This window comes from Nomascus leucogenys, chromosome 19, assembly GCF_006542625.1.
Source record: "Nomascus leucogenys isolate Asia chromosome 19, Asia_NLE_v1, whole genome shotgun sequence".
NCBI lineage: Eukaryota > Metazoa > Chordata > Mammalia > Primates > Hylobatidae > Nomascus > Nomascus leucogenys.
Genome location: NC_044399.1, coordinates 1,102,767 through 1,126,599, shown reverse-complemented (window position 1 = coordinate 1,126,599; position 23,833 = coordinate 1,102,767). Strand labels below are relative to the sequence as shown.

The 23,833-nt window shown below is 42.9% G+C and overlaps 1 protein-coding gene across 1 annotated transcript in view; it reads right to left on the bottom strand.

Moving 5' to 3' along the window:
• Positions 1 to 1,427: 1,427 nt before the first annotated feature.
• SNTG2 (syntrophin gamma 2) overlaps positions 1,428 to 23,833 on the bottom strand; it is a 384,592-nt gene continuing 362,186 nt past the window's right edge. Inside the window, exon 17 of the mRNA XM_030800009.1 lies at positions 1,428 to 1,698. Coding sequence (XP_030655869.1) covers positions 1,567 to 1,698 — 132 coding nt within the window. The 3' untranslated portion in view covers positions 1,428 to 1,566. The remainder of the gene's footprint in view (positions 1,699 to 23,833) is intronic.

The following is a 23,833-nucleotide window of genomic DNA, read 5'->3' as shown; positions in this document are numbered from 1 at the left end:
AAAGCCAGAGAATGAACACTGAGACAGAAAAATACTGTCTGATGCCCCAAGAACAACATTCACAGGGCAGAATATTATTTTAAATTCACTTGAAATACTCTGCTCCCTGCTAGAGTCTTCCACAGAAGCCATCAAAATGTCCATAGTACATGCAATATTTATTATATAGAGATGTACATCTTCTAAAAAGGATATACTTTCAAACACATAAAACTATTGGTTGTAAATATTTGGTATATTAAAATATTTCCCTCCTCCTAACGTCAGATAGACAAGGGGCGGGTGCAATGTGGGGAGCTATGGATTTTTGCTGAGATCTTCATCACCTCATGAAATGGAACATGGAACCTTTAGCATCTGCACTTTTTTTTTTGGAGACAGTCTTGCTCTGTTGCCCAGGCTGGAGTGCAGTGGCGCAATCTCGGCTCAGTGCAATCTCCACCCTCCAGGTACAAGCAATTCTTCTGCTTCAGCCTCCTGAGTAGCTGGGATTACAGGTGTCTACCACCATGCCCAGTTAATTTTTATATTCTTAGTACAGACAGGGTTTTGCCATGTTGGCCAGGCTGGTCTTGAAGCCCTGACCTCAAGTGATCCACCCGCTTCAACTTCCCAAAGTGCTAGGATTACATGCATGAGCCACCAGGCCTGGCCCACATTTTCTTTTCAATAGAACTGCAGGAGCAGGCCTCTGTTTCTTACTTTCCTATGCTTTATAGATTGATGGTTTTATGTTCATCCTTTATTTGAAGGTTTGTCAAGCAAGTGCCTAATCCTTATTTTTCTATCTAGAGTCTGTATCTCTAAAAAAAAAATTCAAGCAACTCCAGTCAATTGCCATTAATAACAAAAACGTAAAGTATCCCTACTTAGAAGTCATAAACAATGTGAGAAACAAGGAAACTAAACTGCATGCTAATATTTGATGAATTAGGAAAATAATTAAAATTCACATTTATATATGCTATTCAATGTATGATAAATTTATAAGCATGAAGATTGATATGTAATAAGATTATAATATTAAGTAATTAAAGTTGATTTCCTTGCCCCACATATTTTGACCAATCCCTGTTTCTCAAATAATCCTGTCACTCTGATCACCACTGGAGGAAAAAGGAAATGACAGCCCACTGCAAACGAGACCCTTTCCTTCCTGAGGAGAAACGTGGCACTTGCTCAGAATTTTCGATGACATATTTTATAAAAATAAATCTGGGTTTTGCCAACGTGGGAAGTGGCGAGTGCAATGCCCACATGGTTCTCATGCTGCTGGGATGCGGGCTAGGGGCATGAACTGCATCAGGTGGACTGGAGTCCGAGCCACAGACTTGTGTGGGGGACGCTGGGGCTCCTCACTGGGGGGAGACTCGTGGGAAGAGGGGACCAGGCATCCCCTATGTCAGATTTAACAAGGAGGACCCGTCTTTGGAAACTAGTGACATGTTCTATTGGTATCACAACTATAGTCTCATTATAAAACAACACAAAGTTACAATACTGTGCAGGAAAGAATCATTTCTTACGAAAATAATTTAATTTTTCAGCACTCAACAGAAACAACCTTTAGCTGCTGTACATGTATTTTCTGGCAAGACTCTGACTGTCCATGAAGCCGGGGTCCACGGAGGCCACCTTGGCTGCTATGAAGGAATGGATGCAGTGTAGGACAGCTGTCAGGTCCTGGAACTCGAGTTCCTGGAGGAGAAAATCAGATCAAGTGTTTATTATAATTGTTGGAAGAGCACGTTACAAAAATATTTAACAAAGCTTGGACCTTGTCAACTCCAAGAAAGTCCCTCCAAAAAAGTAATAATACACAGGAAATACGTATGGTTTAAAGTAAAAGGCAGAGTAACATGATCCAAATTGGTTATAAACATGAATATACCGGGTATTTTTTATTACAACGCTGAGAATATAACTTACTTGTTTTCTTGCACCGAACGGGGGCTAATACTCACTTCCTTTATTTTGCATCTTTAGTGATGGGTCTTGATTTCAGACCCGGTAATCCGGGCCAGGACTCAGTCTTCCCCACCTGCCCAGCACCTGTGGTGATTTTGTGATGTGGATCCCGTCGCGGCAGACCCCTGTGCTGTGTGAGTTGGCAGAACTAGCCGTTGTGTCTCAGGCCTCCGCGCCTTCTGTATGGGTGCGTGTGGGCTTCATGCCAAGGCCGCGCTTGGGAGGAACGGCGCCTGCTGTGTGGCGCAGAGTAGGCGGTGCGCACAGCACGGCGGGGAGCGAGGAGGGGCCTTGTTCACCCACCCTGTCCCCATGGCTACAGGAGGGCAGGAAAGGGTGCCCCAGGGAGAGTTTCCTAGAGAGATGGTTATGCCCCTACCTCCCTCCAATAAAAAAACTGAAACAAACTCCTGGATCCTTACCTCCGCATATTACAGACCCTACATGTCCTGTAAAAGCAAAAATGACCCACAAAAGATTCATCTTCTCTCCACAAACTGCTCCACAAAAAGTCCCCGTGTTAAATCAACAGAAAAGTCCACAGTGAACCCCAAAGCTGACACAGAAGTTAAAGAAACTGTTTTTAGAAGTTATTCAGTTACTGGGGAAAAATCATCTTCCTGTTTTCGATGGTAAAATACGAATCTTGCCGTCCTGCCACCCCCATTCTGTCGGTAGAAAAGAAGGTCTAAGTGCATTCTTCTAATATTGTCTCTCTTCTTTGTTCGCATAACAAAATTCAATACAATGAAGAAAACAAAATTTCTTTTAAGGTGACTGTTAATTGACATCCTATTTGCTAAATCTCGCCAAAATTCTAGCATATTCTAAACTGCTGAGATGACACCAGAAAGAAAGATAAATCACTTTCAAGAAGAACAGCAACGCTAAGGCCTGTCAGTTCCACAGACATGCTCCCTTAAGCTCTCAAAAGGCAGGATCTTGGTATTTTCATTCCATCGCAGAATGAGGGGGTGGAGAATGGGGCCCCAGGCAGGATTGGAGGTCACACATCACCGTGTAAAGCCCTCCCTCCCCAATAACATCCATCTCAGCTTTTCGGAGCCGCTTTTCTTTATAACTCAATGACGTGACATCTCAAAAATGACTTCAAACTTCCCTGACAGCATGAAGTCCCCTTGGCCTCTTCCTGGTCCTCTCTGCATGCCTTTCTTTTAGAAACTGCTCCCCTCTTGCAGTAGGTATAGGACCCAGGTGGACCAGCCAGAGCCCAGTGGCAGCTTGGTACAGATGACAGGGAGAGGGAGGCCAAGATGCCTACTTTGGCGTGACCAGCTGGGAGAAGTGAATACCTGAAGCTTGTTCCAATACCACTAACGCCAAGAGGAGAACCAGCGAGCCAGCCTGCCGGAAGAGGAATTCAACACAGAGGAACACCCCATGCGGGGACACACAAAGAACACTGGGGGACGTTGGGTACCAACATGCTGGGAACTGCCCCCAACCTCCTGGTGACTGCAACCAAAGGCTTCACCTTTCCTTTATTCCAATTTGAATTAAGTTCCTTCCTTTGCATGTGAATGACTCAACATTGACAGCTACAACACTAATTATTTTGATCATTTCAAATTGTGATGAGCAAAATGTTCAAGATGTTGAGGTGTATTCTCCTGTCAAAGCTTCATAGTCTTTAGGTAGTTTCATAAAGTGTCATTACACTTGGTAACCAGCATCCCTCACTGTGGTCGTGGGTGGAACCCAGGGCCTGCCCAGCCCTTGTGTTAAACTTTAATTCAAGCTGGATTCACCAGTCATACCCAAAGCGTGAGACTGTACTCAAAATCTTTTATTCGTTTTGACTTATCCCTGTTAGAGGAAAAAAACCAAGTAGCTTTCTAGAAGAAACACAGGGTTCTTGCAAACTCAGCACATGTCGTAATTCAATGTGTGTTTCCAAATAGCAATTACTGAGCTTTTGAAGGGACTTTTGGAGAAAAACAGCCATAATGACCATACCATTCATGCTTCAGGGTTTGGGGTTTATTTTTTCGAGACAGAATCTCGCTCTGTTGCCCAGGCTGGAGTGCAGTGGCACAATCTCGGCTCACTGCAAGCTCCGCCTCCTGGGTTCATGCCATTCTCCTGCCTCAGCCTCCTGAGTAGCTGGGACTACAGGTGCCTGCCACCACGCCCGGCTAATTTTTTTTTTTTTTTTGTATTTTTAGTAGAGACGGGGTTTCACCATGTTAGCCAGGATGGTCTCGGTCTCCTGACCTCGTGATCCTCCCATCTTGGCCTCCTGAGTAGCTGGGACTACAGGCGCCCGCCACCATGCCCGGCTAATTTTGTTTTGTATTTTTAGTAGAGACAGGGTTTCACGTGTTAGCCAGGATGGTCTCGATCTCCTGATCTCGTGATCCACCTGTACCAGCCTCCCAAAGTGCTGGGATTACAGGCATGAGCCACCGCGCCCAGCCAGGGTTTTGGTTTTATACATAGAAATTGAAAATTGCTTTACAACCTCCCAAGATGTATCCAATAATAGCACAATGCACAGAAATAAGAAGCCAAACAGCTAGCAGTAATAATGCACACATTCAAAACAACATCAATAATTTTTGGTATCGTAAGTTGAAGTTACACTGCATAATCTTTGAAAGTACTAGCAATGGCTGGGCATGGTGGATCACGCCTGTAATCCCAGCACTTTGGGAGGCCGAGGTGGATGGATCACCTGAGGTCAGGAGTTTGACACCAGCCTGGCCAACATGGTGAAATGCCGTCCCTACCAAAAAAAAAAAAAAAAATCAAAAAATTAGCCGGGCATGGTGGCAGGTGCCTGTAATCACAGCTACTTGGGAGGCTGAGGCACAAGAATCACTTGAACCCAGGAGGCGGAGGTTGCAGTGAGCCGAGATTGTGCCATTGCACTCCAGCCTGGGCAACAAGAGTGAAACTGTTTCAAAAAAAAAAAAGAAAAAAAATTACTAGCTAGCAGTGAAATCGGTCACACCACTAAACTCCACACTAAAACTCAATAAGTAGTATTGAAAGCCAGGAATGAAATTAAAGCTTATGAAACAATACTCGGTCCATTATGTCATGATCCAGATACTGAATAAACAGGCATCCTGTGGGCATTTCACTGAACATCTTCAATTCAGCCAAAAGCTGAGTCATGATATCTCTGGTCTGGTTAATTTTCTACACAAGTATTACCAGCAAGACTATCTTGAATTATATATTTGTAACTAGAGCTGATCAAAGTCACATTTTGACATTTTGTTTGAACAAAATACTTGTGTTGAGTTCTAAGCCGGGGACGCCCTGTATGGATCCCTCCCTGCACTCCTCACCCGTGTTCACGTGTCAGGTGTCAGTCATGGGCTGATGTGTTTCCACTTGCAGAGGAAGGGGCACCTGCTGGCTCTACGTGCAGTAAACAGTGTGGAATGAACAGTCCAATACGTTGGGTTAGGGAGGGTCAGCCTAATACAATGGCAGAGAGAGGCTCTCCCAAAGTTTATTTGGGACTACGTAGGCAATTGCAAGCTGGGACATATGTGCTATAAGAAATTTTAGGGATATCCAGAGAGGCTGGGATTCAGGGAAGCTTAAAGGCAAAGTGAGGAGGTTACAGAAGTTGTTTTGAAACGTTACTCTTGGCTACAAGGATCAATAGCAAGGGGAGCTTGCGTCCTCATAGAAGACTTGTCTTTGCACAAGGTTGCAGTGGTCTTTGTGCAGGTTGTGGTGTTGCTAGGGTCTTTTGTGGTACTTCTTGTTATCAGGAAAATATTCATGGTTCCTCTTTCATGGGGGGGGGGTCCATTTTGTGAGGGTTTCACAGGAGTCATTCCATCTCGGAATCCGTGACTTTCATGGAAGTTCTACTGAAATGCTCAGCGTCGGTGACTCTCATGGAAGTTCTACTGAAATGCTCAGTGTCGGTGACTTTCATGGAAGTTCTACTGAAATGCTCAGCATTGGTGACCTTCATGGAAGTTCTGCTGAAATGCTCAGCGTCGGTGACTTTCATGGAAGTTCTACTGAAACGCTCAGCGTTGGTGACTTTCACCGAAGTTCTACTGAAATGCTCAGTGTCAGTGACCTTCCTGGAAGTTCTACTGAAATGCTCAGCATCAGTGACTTTCAGGGAAGTTCTACTGAAATGCTCAGCATCTCGGTGACCTTCACGGAAGTTCTACTGAAATGCTTAGTGTCAGTGACCTTCATGGAAGTTCTACTGAAATGCTCAGCATCGGTGACTTTCATGGAAGTTCTACTGAAATGCTCAGTGTCGGTGACTTTCACGGAAGTTCTACTGAAATGCTCAGTGTTGGTGACTCTCATGGAAGTGCTACTGAAATGCTCAGCATTGGTGACCTTCATGGAAGTTCTACTGAAATGCTCAGTGTTGGTGACCTTCATGGAAGTGCTACTGAAATGCTCAGCATTGGTGACCTTCATGGAAGTTCTACTGAAATGCTCAGTGTCGTGACTTTCATGGAAGTTCTACTGAAATGCTCAGCATCTTGGTGACTTTCATGGAAGTTCTACTGAAATGCTCAGCATCTTGGTGGCTTTCATGGAAGTTCTACTGAAACGCTCAGCGTTGGTGACTTTCACAGAAGTTCTATTGAAATGCTCAGTGTCAGTGACCTTCCTGGAAGTTCTACTGAAATGCTCAGCATCAGTGACTTTCATGGAAGTTCTACTGAAATGCTCAGCATCTCAGTGACCTTCACGGAAGTTCTACTGAAATGCTCAGTGTCAGTGACCTTCATGGAAGTTCTACTGAAATGCTCAGTGTCAGTGACCTTCATGGAAGTTCTACTGAAATGCTCAGCATTGGTGACTTTCATGGAAGTTCTACTGAAATGCTCAGTGTCGGTGACTCTCATGGAAGTTCTATTGAAATGCTCAGCATTGGTGACCTTCATGGAAGTGCTACTGAAATGCTCAGCCTTGGTAACCTTCATGGAAGTTCTATTGAAATGCTCAGTGTTGATGACTTTCACAGAAGTTCTACTGAAATGTGATGGTATCAACACAGCAGCATTTCCCAAAATGTGTTTGATAGTAATAAGTTATATTTTTTAAACACTCTTTGTATGCATAGATTTGGAGAAAAGTAGGTTGAAGAAAGCGGGATACTTTTGCTACTGTGGAACTTCTCAGCCACCTCACTGTGTTAATTGCACCATCTCCAAGAGTGATTTGCCATGCTTTGGTTTTCAAAATTCTGTGAGCTTTTTTTTTAACTGGGGCAACTTGATGACCATTTATTAAATTCCATGAGAATTTCGTGCTGCACACTCAATGGGACAAATCATTATAATGTAAATTTTCTTATTGTTGGTGGAGAATGATGCAATCAAAATGTCACAGGCTGTTACAAATAAAAGATGTTTACACATTTATTTAAAGTTTCACTTTGGCCCCCACAGATAGGACAATAGAATCTGAATCCAATGGCTGAGGCACAGAAGGCAAAGCTAGAAAAAGCACTGAGGCTTGGACCAAGGCCCCAAGGACCCAGTTTACTGCTCAGGGCTGTATCTGAGCTGACTGAGTTGATGGACGCTAGTGGAATGGAAGAGACAGCGCTGGGGACTGCATCAGCTTTGAATATTCCATAAGGTCAGAACCTGTGGGTGGGATCTCCAAAAGAACTCTCTTAAGTAAGACAGAAAACCACTGGGACACGCAGGTGACTGGAACTGGAAAACCACTGGGACACGCAGGTGATTGGAACTGTTATGCAGAATCTGGCTCCAATGGCAGGCCAAGCAGACACTGCTCTCTTATTTAGAGACTCCATCTCTACAAATACTGAAAGAAAAATCACTCATCCCTTTCCTGAGTGAAGGGTTTGCTCATCTGTGTATGATGCTTGATGTGGGGGGGTGAAATCAGACACCGTACGTTTGCTGCTTCTGTCTGAGTGAGAAGGAAAGAAAATCCCCCAGGGACAGACTTTTTCTTTTTTTTTTTTTTTAAGAAAAGGAAATTAAAAACACTAGAGTAGCTTCTTTTAGTCACACAAATATAAGGGAGATAGAAAAGGCAAGGAGCTTCCCCTCACTTGTTGCAGCAGGTGGCAGTGCATAAAGAGCCCAATAACCTTCTGGAAATAAAAATATCTTGATCCTTTTGAACCTCCACCCCATACCTTCCTTCTAAGCTGTGCTGCTGGAAGGAACACACCCCAGAGGGAGCTCTCCTGAACAGGCTGGGCTGGTGATCCAGGCTTCATACAAGATCCTCCACCCTGAGGGCAGAGAGGGAGGCATGCTTCCAAAGCTGCTGTGGCTGGAGCTTTCTGGCACAGGTGAGCTCAGAGCACAAGGGCAAAGCCTCCAGATGCTGGGAAAGCCAAGAAAACAGACTGTCCCCAAGAGGCTGCAGGAGAAAGCAGCCAACACCTTGATTTTAGCCCTAAGAGACAAGTTCTTAGAGAACTGTAAGACGATAAATGTGTGTCTCTAGTCTACTATATTTGTGTTAATTTGTTAAGCATCGATAGAAAATGAATACAGATAACTTCTTTCAATAATTTAATGTACTTTTTTTTCTATGGGAAAAATGGGAAAGAATGTGTTCTGTGCCCATAAATGTAAAGAAATGAAGATAAATAGCCATTTTTGGTTGAATAAATTGAGCTTTAGTTTCTTTGTTTGCTTGTTTTTGGTAATATTGTTAAATGGAAAGAAGATATGGACAAAGTAAAATGCTTCTCAATGTTACTATAGAAAGGCAGCATTCTAATGAAAGAGAAAAAACATGCAAAGAAATAAAATAAAGATTAGTTTATGGAAGCACATAACTAAAAATGACAATGGGTTTATTGGTGGACTAGAACCTAAATAGAAGTTCACAATTTAAGGATATTGATGTTGTGTAAAAGCAGTCATCTTTCCCAGCATGTAAAAAGCCATCATATGTGCTGATAAATAATATTATTTTTGAGTCTCAGCTTCTCTATCGACAGAAATTAGAGTGGTGAAATAGACAACAACAAAAACATTGAGACCCAACTATATGTTGTGTACAAGAGACTCACTTTAGATTTCGAGACACACATAGGCCAAAAGTGAAGAGATGGAATAAAATATCCCATGCAAACAAAAGGGCAGGGTGGCTGTACTTAGACAAAATAGACTTTAAGTTAGAAATTGTTACAAGAGACAAAGAAAAATATTTTATAATGAAAACAGAATCAATCCACCAGGAAGATAGAACAACTGTAAATAAATATGCACCCAACATCAGAACACCTAAATAAAGGTTGAGCATCCATAATCAAAAAATCTGAAATCTGAAATGCTTCAAGATCTAAATCTTTTTGAGCACTGATATGATACCTCAGGTAGGAAACTCCACACCTGACACCTTTGCTTTCTGATAGTTCAGTGAACACAAACTATGTTTCATATACAAAATTTTAAAAATACTATATATAATTATCTTCAAGCAATGTGTATTTGGTATATATGAAACAAATATATTTTGTGTTTAGATTTGGGTCCTATCTCCAAGATATGTCATTATGGATATACAAATATTCAAAAATCCAAAAAAATTTTGAAAATGAAATACTTCTGTTCCAAAGCATTTGGGATAAGGGATATTCAACCTGTGTATGAAACAAACATTGACAAAACTGAAGGTAGAAGCAGACAACAACACAACAATAGGAGCAGAGTTCAGTATCACCCTTTTAATAAGGATTAGATCAACCAGATAGAAGAACAATGAGAAAACAAGTTTGAACAACACTATAGACTGAACAGGTATACAGAACATTCCATCTAACAGCAGTAGAAAACACAAGCTTCTCAAATGTGTACAGGAGCATCCTCCAGGATAGGCCATAGACTTCAAGTCACATATTAACAAATATAAGAAGACTGACATCACACCTAGTATCCTTTTCAACTATAAAAGCATAAAGCTAGAAATCAATAACAGAAGGAAAATTCGAAAAATCACAAAAATGTGGAAATTAAACAACACACTCTTGGGGAACCAATGGATCAAAGAAGAAATCAAGAGGGATACTAGAAAATATCTTGAGACAAACCAAAACAAAAATATAGCATAAATAAATTTGTGGGATGCAGCAAAAACAGTGCCAAGAGGGAAGTTTCTGGTGGTAAACACCTATGTTGAAAAAGATTTCAGATAAACCAAATAACTTTATGCCTTAAGAAACTAGATAGGAAGATCAAACTAAGGTCAAAGTTAGTACAAAAAACATAAAGATTGGAGCAGAACTAAATGAAAGAGAGAACATAAAAACAATAGCAAGACTCAATAAAACTAAGAGTTGGTTTTTGAAAAGATGAACAATATTTAACTAGACTAGTGTTACGGACTGAATGTTTTGTTCACCCAAAGTTCATATGCTGATGTCCTAAACTACAGTAAAATCATACTTGGAGTAAGACCTTTGGGAGATAATCAGATTCAGATGACGGCATGAGGATGGGGTCCACTATTGGAATTAGAATCTTTGTAAGCAGAGGAAAGGAGACCTGAGTGCTCACTCTCTCTGCATGTGAGGACACAGAAAAAAAGTGAACATCTGCAACAGAGAAAGAAATCCATCCTCAGGAACAATCTACCAGCACCTTGATCTTTGACTTTATAGTGTCCAAAAGTATAAGAAATAAATGTCTGTTGTTTACACTATGGTATTTTATTTAAAATAGAAGTTCAAGCTCACTAATATAACTAAGAAAAAATAGAGAAAACTCAAAGTCAGAAATGAGAGAAGACATAAATGATACCACAGAAGAAAAAAACAACTATGAGACTACTGTGAACAATTATATACCAACAAATTAGATAACCTAGAAAAAAATGGATAAATTCCTAGAAACATACAACCTACCAGGCAATCATGAAGAAACAGACAATCTAAGCATACCACTAACTAGGAAGGAGAGTGAATCAGTAATCAAAAACATTCCAACAAAAGAAAAATGCGGAAGAGATGGCTCCACTGGGGAATTCTACCAAACATTAAAGAAAAATTCACACCAATCTTTGTCAAATTCTTTCAAAAACTGAAGAGGACAGAACACTTCCAAACTCATTATGTAAGGCCAAATTACCCTTATAATAAAGCAATCAAAGGCACTACTAGTCAACTGAATTCAATAGCACATTAAAAGGATCATATACTACAAATATGTGGAATTTATCCCTGGGACGTAGGGATAAAAATCACATGATTTTAAGACTCATGAAAAGCATTCAACAAAACTCAACAGTCTTTCATTATAAAAATAATAAAAAGTAGGAATAGAAGAAAATTGCCTGAATGTAACAAAGGCCCTACGTCAAAAGTCCATAACTAACATCATACTCTATGGTGAGAGGCTGAAATCTTTTTCTCTAAGATTATACCCACTCTTGCCCCTTCTGTTCAACACAGTGCTAGACATCCTAGCCAGAGGAATTGGTCAAGAAAAGAAATAAAGGACATTCAAATTGGAAAATGAAGACATAAAACTATCTCTGTAGAAACGTAATCTTATACGTAGATAACCCTAAAGATTCCACTAAAAAGTTAGAATAAACAAAATTCAGCAAAATTTCAGAAGACAAAATTGATACACACAAAAAAGGTGCATTTGTACACACTAACAACAGACGATCCAAAATAGACATTAAGAAAAAAAAACCCACTTGCAATAGCATCAAAACAAGTAAAATACTTAAGAATAAACTGAACCAAGGAGGCAAAAAGACTTGTACACCAAAAACTATAATGCACTGTTGCAAGAAATTAAAGACACAAGTAAATAAAAAAAAACCACGTTAATGAACTGTAAGTCTTAATATTGTTAAAATGTGTATACTACTCAAAGTGATCTATAGATTCAATGCAATATCCATCAAAATCTCAAAGGCATTTTTACAGACATAGAAAAAAATCCTAAAATCTATCTGAAACCACAAAAAATCCTGAATAGCCAGGGCAATGTTGAGAAAGAACAAAGTTGGAGGCAACTCACTTCCTTACTCTAAAACATATTACAAAGCCACAGTAATCAATGGTATGGTACTAAAGACAGACATATAAACCAATGGAACAGAATAGAGAGCTCAGAAATATACTTATACCTACATTGTCAGGTGATCTTCCACAAAGGGCTAATGCCACACAGTGGGGAAAGGTCAGTCTCTTCAACAAATAGTGCTGTGAAAACTGGATATTCAGAAGCAAATGAATAAAACTGGACCTTTATCTTACACCATACAGAAAAATCAACTCAAAATTGATTAAAAACTTAAACATAAGACCTGAAACTATAAAATTTCTAGAAGAAAACAGTGGGAAAGATTCATCACATTGATCTTGGCACTGATTTTCATGGATATGACACCATAACCACAGGCAACAAAAGCAAAAGTAGACATTTGGGACCACGTCAGCTGAACCCTTCTGCACAACAGAAGAAACAATCAGAAGAGTGAAAATGCAACCTATGGTACAGGAGAAAATACTTACAAACCGTATCTAATCAGGGGTTAATGTCCAAAATGTATAAATAACTCCTACAACTCAACAGTAAAAAACAACCAACCTGATTTTCAAAATACGCAAGGGACTTGAATAGACATTTCTCTAAAAATGACATCCAAGTGGCCAGCAAACATGAAAAAGCATTCACATCACCAATCATTAGGGAAATGCAAATCAAAACCACACTGAGACACTACCTCACATCCATCAGGAAGACTGCCGTAAAAACACACATCCACATAGAAAATACCGTGTTGACAATGACGTGGAGAAGCTGCAACCCTTGAACATTGTGGGTGGAAAGGTAAATTGGTGCAGCCACTATGAATAGTATAGGGGTTTCTCAAAAAAATTAAAATGGAACCACGAGATGACTCAGCAATCCCATGTCTAGGAATGCATCCAAGGAAAATGGAATCAGTATCTCCAAGAGAGACCTGCACTCCCCTGTTCATTACAGCACTACTCACAATAGCCAGGATAGGGAAAGAGCCTAAACGTCAGTCAATAGCAAGAATGGATAAGGAAGTATGGTGTATGCAGGTACGTTATTCAACCTCAAAAAAGGATACCCTGTTATTGTTGACAGCGACATGGATGAAGCTGGAAGACATGGTGATAAGTGAAATAAGCCAGTCACAGCAGAACAAACACTGCATTATCTCCCTTATATACGGAATCTAACAGGGTCAGTCTCTCAGAAGGGAGAGTAGCATGGGGCTGCCAGGGGCAGGAGCTGGGGACACAGGACTTGCCGTTCCACGGGTGCAGTTTCAGTCATGTGAGATAAAGGGGTGCAGGGATCAGCTGCACAGCAACGGGGATGTAGTTAACACGGCTGAACTCTTTACCTAAATACTTAAGAGAGTAAATCTCATGTCATGTGCTTGTTACCACACATAAACAAATATGAAAACCAGAAAGATTACGTGATTTCCCAGGTCACACAGTCAAAGGCATAAATGGCACTAACGTTGAGACATGAAGAATAAGAACCACTGTGTGAAATGTGTTGTAGGGCTTGGCCAGGGGCCTGTTCATGTTATTTTACTTAGTCTTGTAACAACACTTCAAGCTGACAATACATTCCCTGTTTTACACATGAAGAAATCGAGGCCACAGAAGCCTGAAGTCAAACCGATGTTGTGTGACACAGGAAGAACTTCCGCCCGGCTCTTAGACCCCATTGCCTGTGAAACGTCTACCCAGAGATATTTACCAACCTTGAAAAAATAAGATTTTAATCTGCTGTAAAGTCCCAAAGTATTCTCTTCTCACACGTCACTCCAGCCCATTGCGTTCGCAATGTGCGACACCCTTCAGGTGGAAACGATATCCACTTTACAGATGAGAACGCAGAGGCTCAGGGAACTCAGGCAGCCACTCTGCCACGGAACACCCAGTCCCTGAGCTCCAGTCCGGGGTCTTCCACTTCCCCCATGGAAACGTATCCACTTCACAGATGAGAACGCAGAGGCTCAGGGAACTCAGGCAGCCTCTCTGCCTTGGAACAGCCAGTCCCTGAGCTCCAGCCCGGGTCTTCCACTTCCCCCACACCTAACTCCTACAGCCCTGTCATTTTCCTCTGCAATAGATCTGTCCTAATGCCTTAGATTTTTATAAAGTCTTTTAATATTTAATGGTGGCTGAAACAATGATTTTAAATATGACCCACATCTTGGCACAGTTTTCAACAGTTGAGTGCTTTAACACCCTGAATTTTTCCCTAATTAGGTAAAACTTTTAGGATGCCATGAGGCTCTAACCTGTGCTTGTCAAAATGTGAATGGTGAGGTCACCCATCACCAGAGAAAACATTTTTTTTTTCCCACTCTTTACGTGCAGGCATGCCCCATCTATCACCAGAGTGACACTTTCAATCAACATATAAATGCTAGTATTACCCAATGTCCTCAATCAATCTCCTCCAGTGGAAATCACACCTCCTTATGGCATGGTCCATTTTTCCGTCTCAGTGCACAAACTGCTGGACATTTGTCACAAAGTGTCAGTGAGATGACTGGCCCCTCCAATGAGCAGCCATCCTGGGTTCTTAGTTTTCCCAATCATTACCTAACGGCCCTATGGGAAAGGGGGCAAAGGTGAAGTCAATCAGCATTGAAGAGAACCGTTTCCACTGGGCCACAGCAATCCGAACACAGGCTGCCTTTCACGGCAGGCCACTCCTCTGCCACTGACGGCCCCATGAATTCAAGGAGGTGGCTGTGGGGACTTGGCCCTCAAAGCTAGACTCGAAAGAGATGGTTGTTCAATGCATGAATGAATACCTGGAATAAGTGAGGATGCTTTGTAGCTTGCCTTAGAAAAAGCCCAAGAAGTATAGGATGAAATGCAACAATCACCAGGAACAGCCACACCCCGGAACTCAATTCCACACTTGCGGTGCTGCAGACAGCCCAAGCCAGGGCCCCAGGCACTTCCTTATGTTTATACGATGAGGCTGGAGCCCTCACATATGAGCACACCCTGGAGCTCAGGTCGTGCTCCTTCCGCCCACTGATTCTGTGGGCGGGAGGTGGTGTGCAGGTGACCTGGCTGTCCTGGGGATGGAGGGGGCCTGATATGCAGCCCTTGCTCACTGCTGAGGTGTATGTGCTCCCACCACAGCCAGTTTCAAGTTCCCAGTGGTTTTGTATAGTGGCTGGAAATTTTTCTGAAAATACACCACGTGGGTTTCTGGGTGGGTGTGAGCTAGACGCAGCATAGGAGCACACTGGGCAGCTGTGCAGCTCGGAGGTGATGTCTTTGTGAGGCAGGACCCCACTGAGCCCCCAGAACTGCTGTGGTGACTGAATGAGGTGGCTGATGAGAAGGGTAAGGTTTCCAGTACAACATCAACACCCAACAGACATCGCTATTTTCACCAAACTATCTTTGTCAAATTAATAAGGCATCCTTAGCCTCAAAGCTAAGGTAAAATAAAATGTAGGTGATACAGTCCTCATTTTTCAAATGAGAAAACAGATATTTAAATAACCTGTGCAAGGTGACAAGGCCAATGTATTGCAAGACTGGCACTTGAAGTAGAATCTGATCCTTAGCCTAATGGGACCAGCTGTTTCGCTCATTGAAGATTTCAGAACCTTGACACTATGAGGTCGCCATATTACAAAACGCCCAAGAATAAACTCATAAGCTTTATGGCGAGTGGTCCTGCAGACACAGCATTTCCTGGGAGGCTGTTGGACAGGCAGAATCTCAGGCTCCACCCTGACCCACTGAGTTTACATTCGCAGGGTTGCTGAACTGTGTGCTCAAACCTGACATGGGGCCCAGCTGCTAGGAAGAGGCCTGCACAGGCCCAGCCTCACCGTGCCCAGGAGCTTGGCGGGCAGAGGGGCCTGCATCCCAGTCCAAAGAAGCTCAGGAGGCAGAGGGGCTGGCATCCCAGTTGAAAGGAGCAGAGGGGAGGAGAGGAGAGGCAGGTACCCCAAACACAGTCAGGAAGCTAAAGGTGCCAGGAGGATTGAGCAGAAGATGGCTTTGGTTGTAACTTGTCATTTTCATTGCACCTTGGAGGAGTAAATGATTTTTACAGTTAGGCATGGTGTGGGTGGAGGAGGTTCCAGAAGAAGGCAGGAACCGAGGCACGAGTGTAGTGAGTTAGAAAGCAATGGTCACCCTGTGGGGCTGTGCACTGCTGGTACCACTCTGCAGGGCCAGGGATCTCCCGGTCGGCTGGGAAACACCAAATCGTGTCTATGGGGTGAGGACAGCTGTCCATCCTGAGACATGAGGGAAAGAGTGAGTACAGGACTTTCCCTCAGGAGGGGCTGCAGGAGTCCAGGGAGGGTGAGGGCATGCCAGAGGGCAGGTCAGTGAGGAGGAAGCTGCCTCATGGGCTGGCAGAGAGGGTGGGGCGAGCATTCCACCATAGGGGCTGGCGTTCCTGGAACAACCAGGTCAGAGACACTTCAGAGCAGTAGGATGAAGGCTTCAACGGCAAACAGTGTAAATGAGCAGGTGCTTTCCCCCCAGAATGGCAGAAACAGCTGATGAGAGAGAAACAAACCCAGGCTGTGGAGCTCGGCTGGACGCGGCCGAGTGGGTAGATGAGAACAGAGGGCTCCGTTCACATCCCGTGCGCCTCCACACTTGTTTGGAAGTTGTTGGGTCAAGTGCCCTCTTTCTTCTACCCGTTCAGATTCATTGGGTTAGATTCAAAGATCTACCTTCCTTGGCAGTGTTCTCTGTCATCGCGACAGGTTACTCCGGGGTTTACCTCCTGGGATACTTTCCTTGGTGTTTCTTCAACTTAGGTTTTTAAACCACCTTTTCCCCTTCAGCAAATAATGGAATTATATCTTCATCAATGTTATTTATACCCTCAGCATTATTATCTTGCCAGAAGGTTAAAAAACATCTGACTTGTGCAAACAACTCTGAATCCATCACTCTTGCCTCTTCCTGTGCCTCCAGAGACATGTTTTAAAGATGAATCCCTGCTCTTTGGAAAGCTGTTTTCACAAAGCGTAGTCCTTGCAATTTACCATTGCTCCAGAGTCAGGTAGACATATACTACGAGAGGGAAAGCAAGGAAATTAAGAGAACTGCGGGCCTGCTTTCTTCTGCTTGTGTAAATATTTTATTTGGAAATTTCCAAGTTCTGACAAAGATAAATAACTCCTCCACTTATCGGCCGAACCAGGTCAATTTCGTGCGGAGATGGTGTAGGATTTTACCCATTCCAAACTTGATATTGAGAGTAAAAGTAGTAATAAACATATTAAGGAATGGGGAAGACATTTTCTGATAATTTTGTCTTACAAATAATTAACAAAAATATGAAAATCAGGCATCAATTCAAGTCAATCATGTCCCCATTCACTCACAATATCATTTGCTTTCGTAAGGCTAGTCATTATAGCCCATAGGGCTTTTCTTTCTTTTCTTTTTCTTTTCCAATCATGATAGCAGAAAAAACTTCATATATCTTTTTTGGAAGCATGTTGGCATTTATGCTTCTATTTTCTCATTTAATAAAATACACCTCTTACAATCACTGTCCCCTTTCCATCATCAACATTCATCATGTTTCTCTGAGCCAAAACCTCAGCCTTCACTCAAGTCATCAATGCCAGCAAATGACTGTGTGCTTATGTGTCAAAGCACATGTGCAGAAACAGCATCCGGCTGTCCTTGCTGGAAAAATCTGTGATTTATAAATTGCCAAACTCCTGCAAGAAGCACCATACAGATTAGTACAATGGATAATCATAAATAAATGGGCAATCTGGTAGCTTTTCTAAGAGGCAGAGAACACGTTTGCACGTGTATCAGGGCCAGCTGTGTTGCAGGGCAACCTCCTTCCAGACCTCCATTCACACAGTGACACTTTCCCTCCTCTTTCAAAGGCTTGAAATTAATTCGACCAAAGCCCAGCAGGAACTAATGTGGTTACATCCAAGTTCCACTTTCCAGGAAGAACCACCTTCTCCCTCTGCAGAGTCGGATCCCTTGACTCTTTTCTGAGGAATCACCACACATTACAAAACCATAATTACCCTAATAGGCATCGCAGGGAGGGGGATGCAATGTCTGAAATGTAGAAGGTACTGGGGGGGTGATAGCAAGGCCAGGAGACTGAGGCCATCCGATTTCCTAAATGGGCACACTTCTTTTGTTGTTGTTGTTTATAAAATTTTAATTTAAAAACATTAAAATTTTAAACAGACATTATAAGTTATCCCCTCCAAAAAGCTTATAATTCATTATTTTAGAAATAATCATTTCCAAATGTTGACAAGACCTGAGTCTGGGCAGGCTGTGAGTCTTAGATGACTTAAGCTTAACTTTGATTCTATGTTTAATAATTATTTTACCCTAAGCAAGATACTTACACTCATCCCCAGGTTCACGATGAACAAACCGAGGATAATTACGCTGTTTGTGTCCCAGGGCTTGGTACTGATTAATGCAATCATGCATAAACAGTACCCAGCACAGTCCCTGGCATCTGGATGGCACTTAACATACAAGAGAGATTGAAACTGCCTTTGTGAAACTTATGAAGGTGAGAAAAGTAGCATAAGTGACCCCACCTTGCTTCTAACCTCACAAGCTGATGGCCTTGTTCATGCCTGGGCACAGGCCCAGCTCAGAACACAGGAATTTAGCTTCTAGATTAACCTTAAAGCAAGGATGATAACAGCCCCTTCCCAAAGCTACCCGTTCTTGTTCGAGGACCAAAACTGCCTTTGTATAACTAATGAAGGGCCAACAAGGTTAGAATTATGGTAGGAACCTGAATTCTGCTAAGAGCTGTGCATAGGTAAATCATAACTAGTCATTGTTTCTTAACTTGCTTGCTGCTCAGGAGTCACGTAGCTGGTGCTCACAAGACCTGTAACTTCCCTAATTGCCTCCATAGATAACATCACTATTGTAAAGACTAAGACTGGTGTTTGAGATATTTTTTCAGACCTTATATTTTAGTAGAACAACTGATGCCACCTGGACCAGTGACCCCCAACCAGGAAATGATTCAGTGCACAAAGACAGTTTGGACATCCCTGTCACCCCTGTGGTTTCATCCCCAACCCAGCCAATTGGCATTTCCCATTATCTAGCCCCTTGCCGGAAGACTATCCTTTAAAATCCTAGCCTCTGAATTCATCGTAGGGAAGATTTGAGAAGTACATCCTGTCTCCTCCTGCTCAGGTGCCTTGCAATAATTAAACTCTTTCTCTGCTGTAACACATTCTGTCTCATTGTATTGGCTTTTTTGTGCATCAGGCAAGAAGAACCCATTGGGCTGAACAAGATTATTTTTAAAGAAAATAATTCATTAGAAATACACCAAGTAAGAAAGCTAGAAGCACAAGTATTAGTTTAAGCTGATTTCTGTTCAACTGTACAACAATTTGTTAATGAAAAGAGTCAAACTCTGTAAAATATTTGAAGAGATTTATTCTCAGTCAAATATGAGTGGCCATGGCCTGTGACACCACCCTCAGGAGGTCCTGGGAACATGTTCCCAACGTGGTTAGGGCACAGCTTGATTTTACACACTTTAGGAAGACAGGAGACTTCAATCAAATACATTTAAGAAATACATTGGTTTGGTTCAGAAAGGTGGGACAACTACAAGCAAGGACTTCCAGCTTAGAAGTAGACTGAAAAATTTTCTGGTTGACAATTGGTTGAGTGAACATAAAGACCTGGGATCAATAGAAAGGAATGTCTGGGTTAAGATAAAGGATTGTGGAGACCACAGTTCTTATTTGCAGAGGAAGCTTTAAGGTAGTAGGCTTTAGAGAATAGGTTGTAAAATGTTTGTTTTCAGACTTAAAGAATATGTTGACGTTAATGCCAGAGAGGCATCATGAGGCACACCCAACACTTGTTTCCTATCATGGCCTGAACCAGTCTTTCAGGTTGAATTTTAAGAAATCCCTGGCTGAGGAGGAAGTCCATTCAGATGGCTGGGGGGCTTTAGAATTTTATTTTTGGTTTACAAATTATTCATGCACACTTGCATTTAAGGGCATGCTGTGCTCCAGGCAGGGTCCAGTGGCTGTTGCCATAGGAATGTCAACCTAAAGCAAGAAGCTGAGGCTAAATTAATACATGTGGAGACTTTGTTTGAGCCAAGTTTGAGAGTTGCAACCTGGAACACAGATTTAAATTGTCCTGAATATACACTCCAAAAAGCTACAGTTATAAATGGACCTTAAGAAAAAAAAAAGAGGCAGTTTCTGAGTTGTTTACCCAAAATCTAAATTAAATACCATAAGCTACTGATTGATTGGCTATGCTTTGTTCTTTGTATCACAAATTCCAGGAACATGAAGATGATGGGTGAGGCAGCAGGGCAGGGGCACAATGCCTTTAAACAGCTGCCCCAGGCAAGGCTGCATGTGTGGGAGTGCAGGACTGCAGCCCCAAATTCACGTCTCCCTGGGACTGATAAATTCTGCAAACCTCACATAGCTGACTCCTCTGAGCTAGTTTTCTCTTCCCAGGGATGGGCGAGATGCAGCCATTCAGACTCCTTAATGCTGAACTCACATGGCCTTGGCCAAGGAGAGAAAGGAATGAAATACAGGTTCACACATACAGCGATGGGAGCCAGACAAAGGCCTGACAGGACAAGGAGAGAGATGGGGACTTCAGAGTGACAGAGAGGAACAGGCAGTGAGAAATGATGTTGTGGTCTTTAAGAACCAGTGGTTGTAAACCAGTGCTTTCAAAACCAATTTTGCCGTGGTTTGATGATGGTCCTAGCCTCTGGGCAGGGCTGGTGAGGGTCAGCTGGGGTCTGACTTGCCAGAGGGCTCCTTGGTTTTCATGGGCTGAGCCTTAACACCAGGAAGACCCACAGGCTGGTCAGGAGGCTATTGGACCCTGCCCTGCTGGAGCTCTAACCCCTCTCAAGTCTTGATCTTCTTACTCAAGGACCCAAAGCCCCCTACTTGTTATGGTGATGCCTGGGTAGGGTTAGTGCTGGGACCAGAAGGGCTTCACCTTCCTGTTCCCTGAGGACTGAGCTCTGACCTTTTTTTTCCTCTTTCCCAAATTCCTTTCTAAAGGGCCTGGGGACTTGTGCCCTACAAACCATAAAATCCCCTTGAACAGATTGTTTTTTAAATTAATCCATATGATGTGGTTGACTTTCCACCCTGACTCTGGTATAGCATGACATGGTGGACGCAGATGCCCTCATCTTAACTTCAGTGTTCCTTCCCACTGACCTCAAGTCTTTAGACAAAGCTTAGCTCTTTCAACCAACTGTCAGCTAAAGAATCCCCAAAACACACCTATGACTTGTAAGCCCCCACTTGGAGATACCCACCTTTTCAGGCTGAACCAGTGCACATCCTCCATGCACTGACTTACGATTCACCTGCGATTCTGTCAGCCTGAAATGTATGAATGAAACCAAACTGCAACCCGACTGCCTCAGGTGCATCTTCTTGGGACCTCAGGAGACTGTGTGTCCCCAGGTCGCAGTCACTCTGTTGGCTCAGAATAAACCTTTAAGTATTTGGCAGCATTCGATTTCCTGTTGCCATCCTCTTCATCTTCCTCTAGTTGTGAATGCTGAAGCCTGCGTTGGAGGGAGCTTGCCCCTCCAGTTCATGTCCTGGCTGCCCCTGGAATTCGGCACTGGAGAGGTTGGGTGGGATGTGCAGAGCAAACAGGACTTCCTGCTTGAGCAAGTCTGGACATCAGAGCTGGAGATGGGGACTGAGACCACAGTCAGCTCTGCACCGTGGTCAGGGTGAGCCTGCCCTCTACCCTCCCTGGGACTGAGGCTTCCTGCCTCCAGAGACATCCTTAGATGTGGGGGGCTCTCAGGAGTTCCAGTGCCAGGCAGGGTGGAGGGGTGGTCCTATCGGCAGGGCTGCTGGGCCAGGTGTGACCAGAACAGGGGGAAGAGTGAGAGTCCACTCTTCCTATGCATGTCCTGCTTCCCAAATTAACAATCCCAGTAAGGGGAAGCTGCTGCTGTCCTAGAGAGTGGGAGCTATTTGAAATGTAGGACACTCAAGAGACAAATGTAATCCATAACATAATTCATAACAAGCCAGGAGCAAGAAACCGGCCTTGTCTAAGGAGTGAGATCCCTGCCCCGAGGTCTTCACAGAAGACTTGCTAGGAAGGCTCTGATTTGCAGTAATTAGGTCCTCAAGAAGCTTGTAAATATTAAAGGAAAATATCTTTTCCAGAGTCTGAATTACCTAAGTCCCAGGCTACAGCATGTTGTTCATTAAAAGAAAATAAAACAGGCTGGGTGAGGTGATGCACAGCTGTAATCCCAGTGCTTTGGGAGGCTGAGGTAGGAGGATGGCTTGAGCCCAGGAATCTGAGCCTGCAGTGAGCTATGACTGTGCCACTGCACTCCAGCCTGGGCAACAGAGTAAGGCCCTATCTCTAAAAAAAAAAAAAAGCGATAAAAATTAGGAAACAAAAAGAGCATTGTTGGGTCTCAGCAGGTGGCTCCCTGAAGCCTGGCACATGGATGTGCTGAAGGCCCCAGAAGCTGCCTCAGAATCAAGGTCCCTCCAGCCTTGTCTTGTTTCTCTCCCACGTGCAGGGAGAAGCTCTCTGGAGTCTCCTTATTTGACTGAGAAAGCTTCTTTCAAAGGAAATGCAACTGTCGTAACACTGCCTCCCCAGGGATCTCATTAAACAGCCGGGAAAGATCAACCTCCAGAGAAGAGACTGGAGGCGGCCACCAAGCCCAGACTATCCCCCTGCTCTTCTGAGGGCAGCTCCCAGAGGTTACCTGGGAGACTTCATCTGCAGCCGAGACAACCTTCACTCCCACGCACCCTCCCTGGAGTACCGGCCTGAGCAACCCCACTCCTTCTCTCTGTGAGGAGGGCATTCGGGCCTCAGCCATCTGGACCCTCTCTGAGTTCACACTTCCCATGACCTCCATGAACACATGTGAGTGTAATAAATGTTCTTCGCTTCTCTCTTGTTAACATGTGTTTCTGCTGTAGGGGTGTCAGCTGTGGCCCTTTTTGATGGGGAACAAAGGGATCATCCTGAGCTTCCTGATGTGTACAGAAAGCACAGAGTTCAAGGGGGAAGATTCAGAGGATCACAGGTGAATCCCGTCATCTGGAAACTCCTGTGAGCATCTCCAACAGCAGAGACACACGTAGACTCCTGCAAACCCAGCTCAGCTGCCATCCTCCCTTGGCAGCCAAAGGTCTCAGAAAGGCACGTTTCTAAAACTTGGTTTTCTCACCTACAAATTGAGACAAACCCCAGACTGTGTCTATTGGGAGAATTAAGTGAGATACTGCATGTAAACTTCGGCACAATTTAAACATCAAAAATGGCAGCTATAATTTAGGCTAATAATTTAATTTCTTTCTTTGAGCCAGGTGTCTTGCCTGTAAAATGGGGATATTTTGTTATAAAAAAATTAGGAAGAAAATAAACTGTAATTGCTCTATGCAAAACATCCCACATTAATTCAATGAATTATTAATAACAAAAGATGGAAAAATTATTTTCCCATTTAGGAAAAAATGTGAAATAATAGCAAAACTAGGATGCTTTTATAATTAATGCAAATAATAATAAAATGTCACTATTCTACCATTCAATTTTAGAAAGACAAATCACATTTATGTCAAACATTTTATTTTTGTACTGGCTCACTTTTGTGAACATATGCACTTACATTAGAGATATTTCGCATTAGAATCTTTTTCGGTTGAAAGAATAGTGGTGATCACATCTTTTTGAAGAGATGCCATTTTCAACAACATTTTGTTATGTGGTATTTATTAATTCCTAGCATGAACCAGCTCTATAGAACCTGGAAAAGAAAAATGACCCACTTTGCAAAAGAATTTCTCCTTCGATTAGTATGAAATGTTT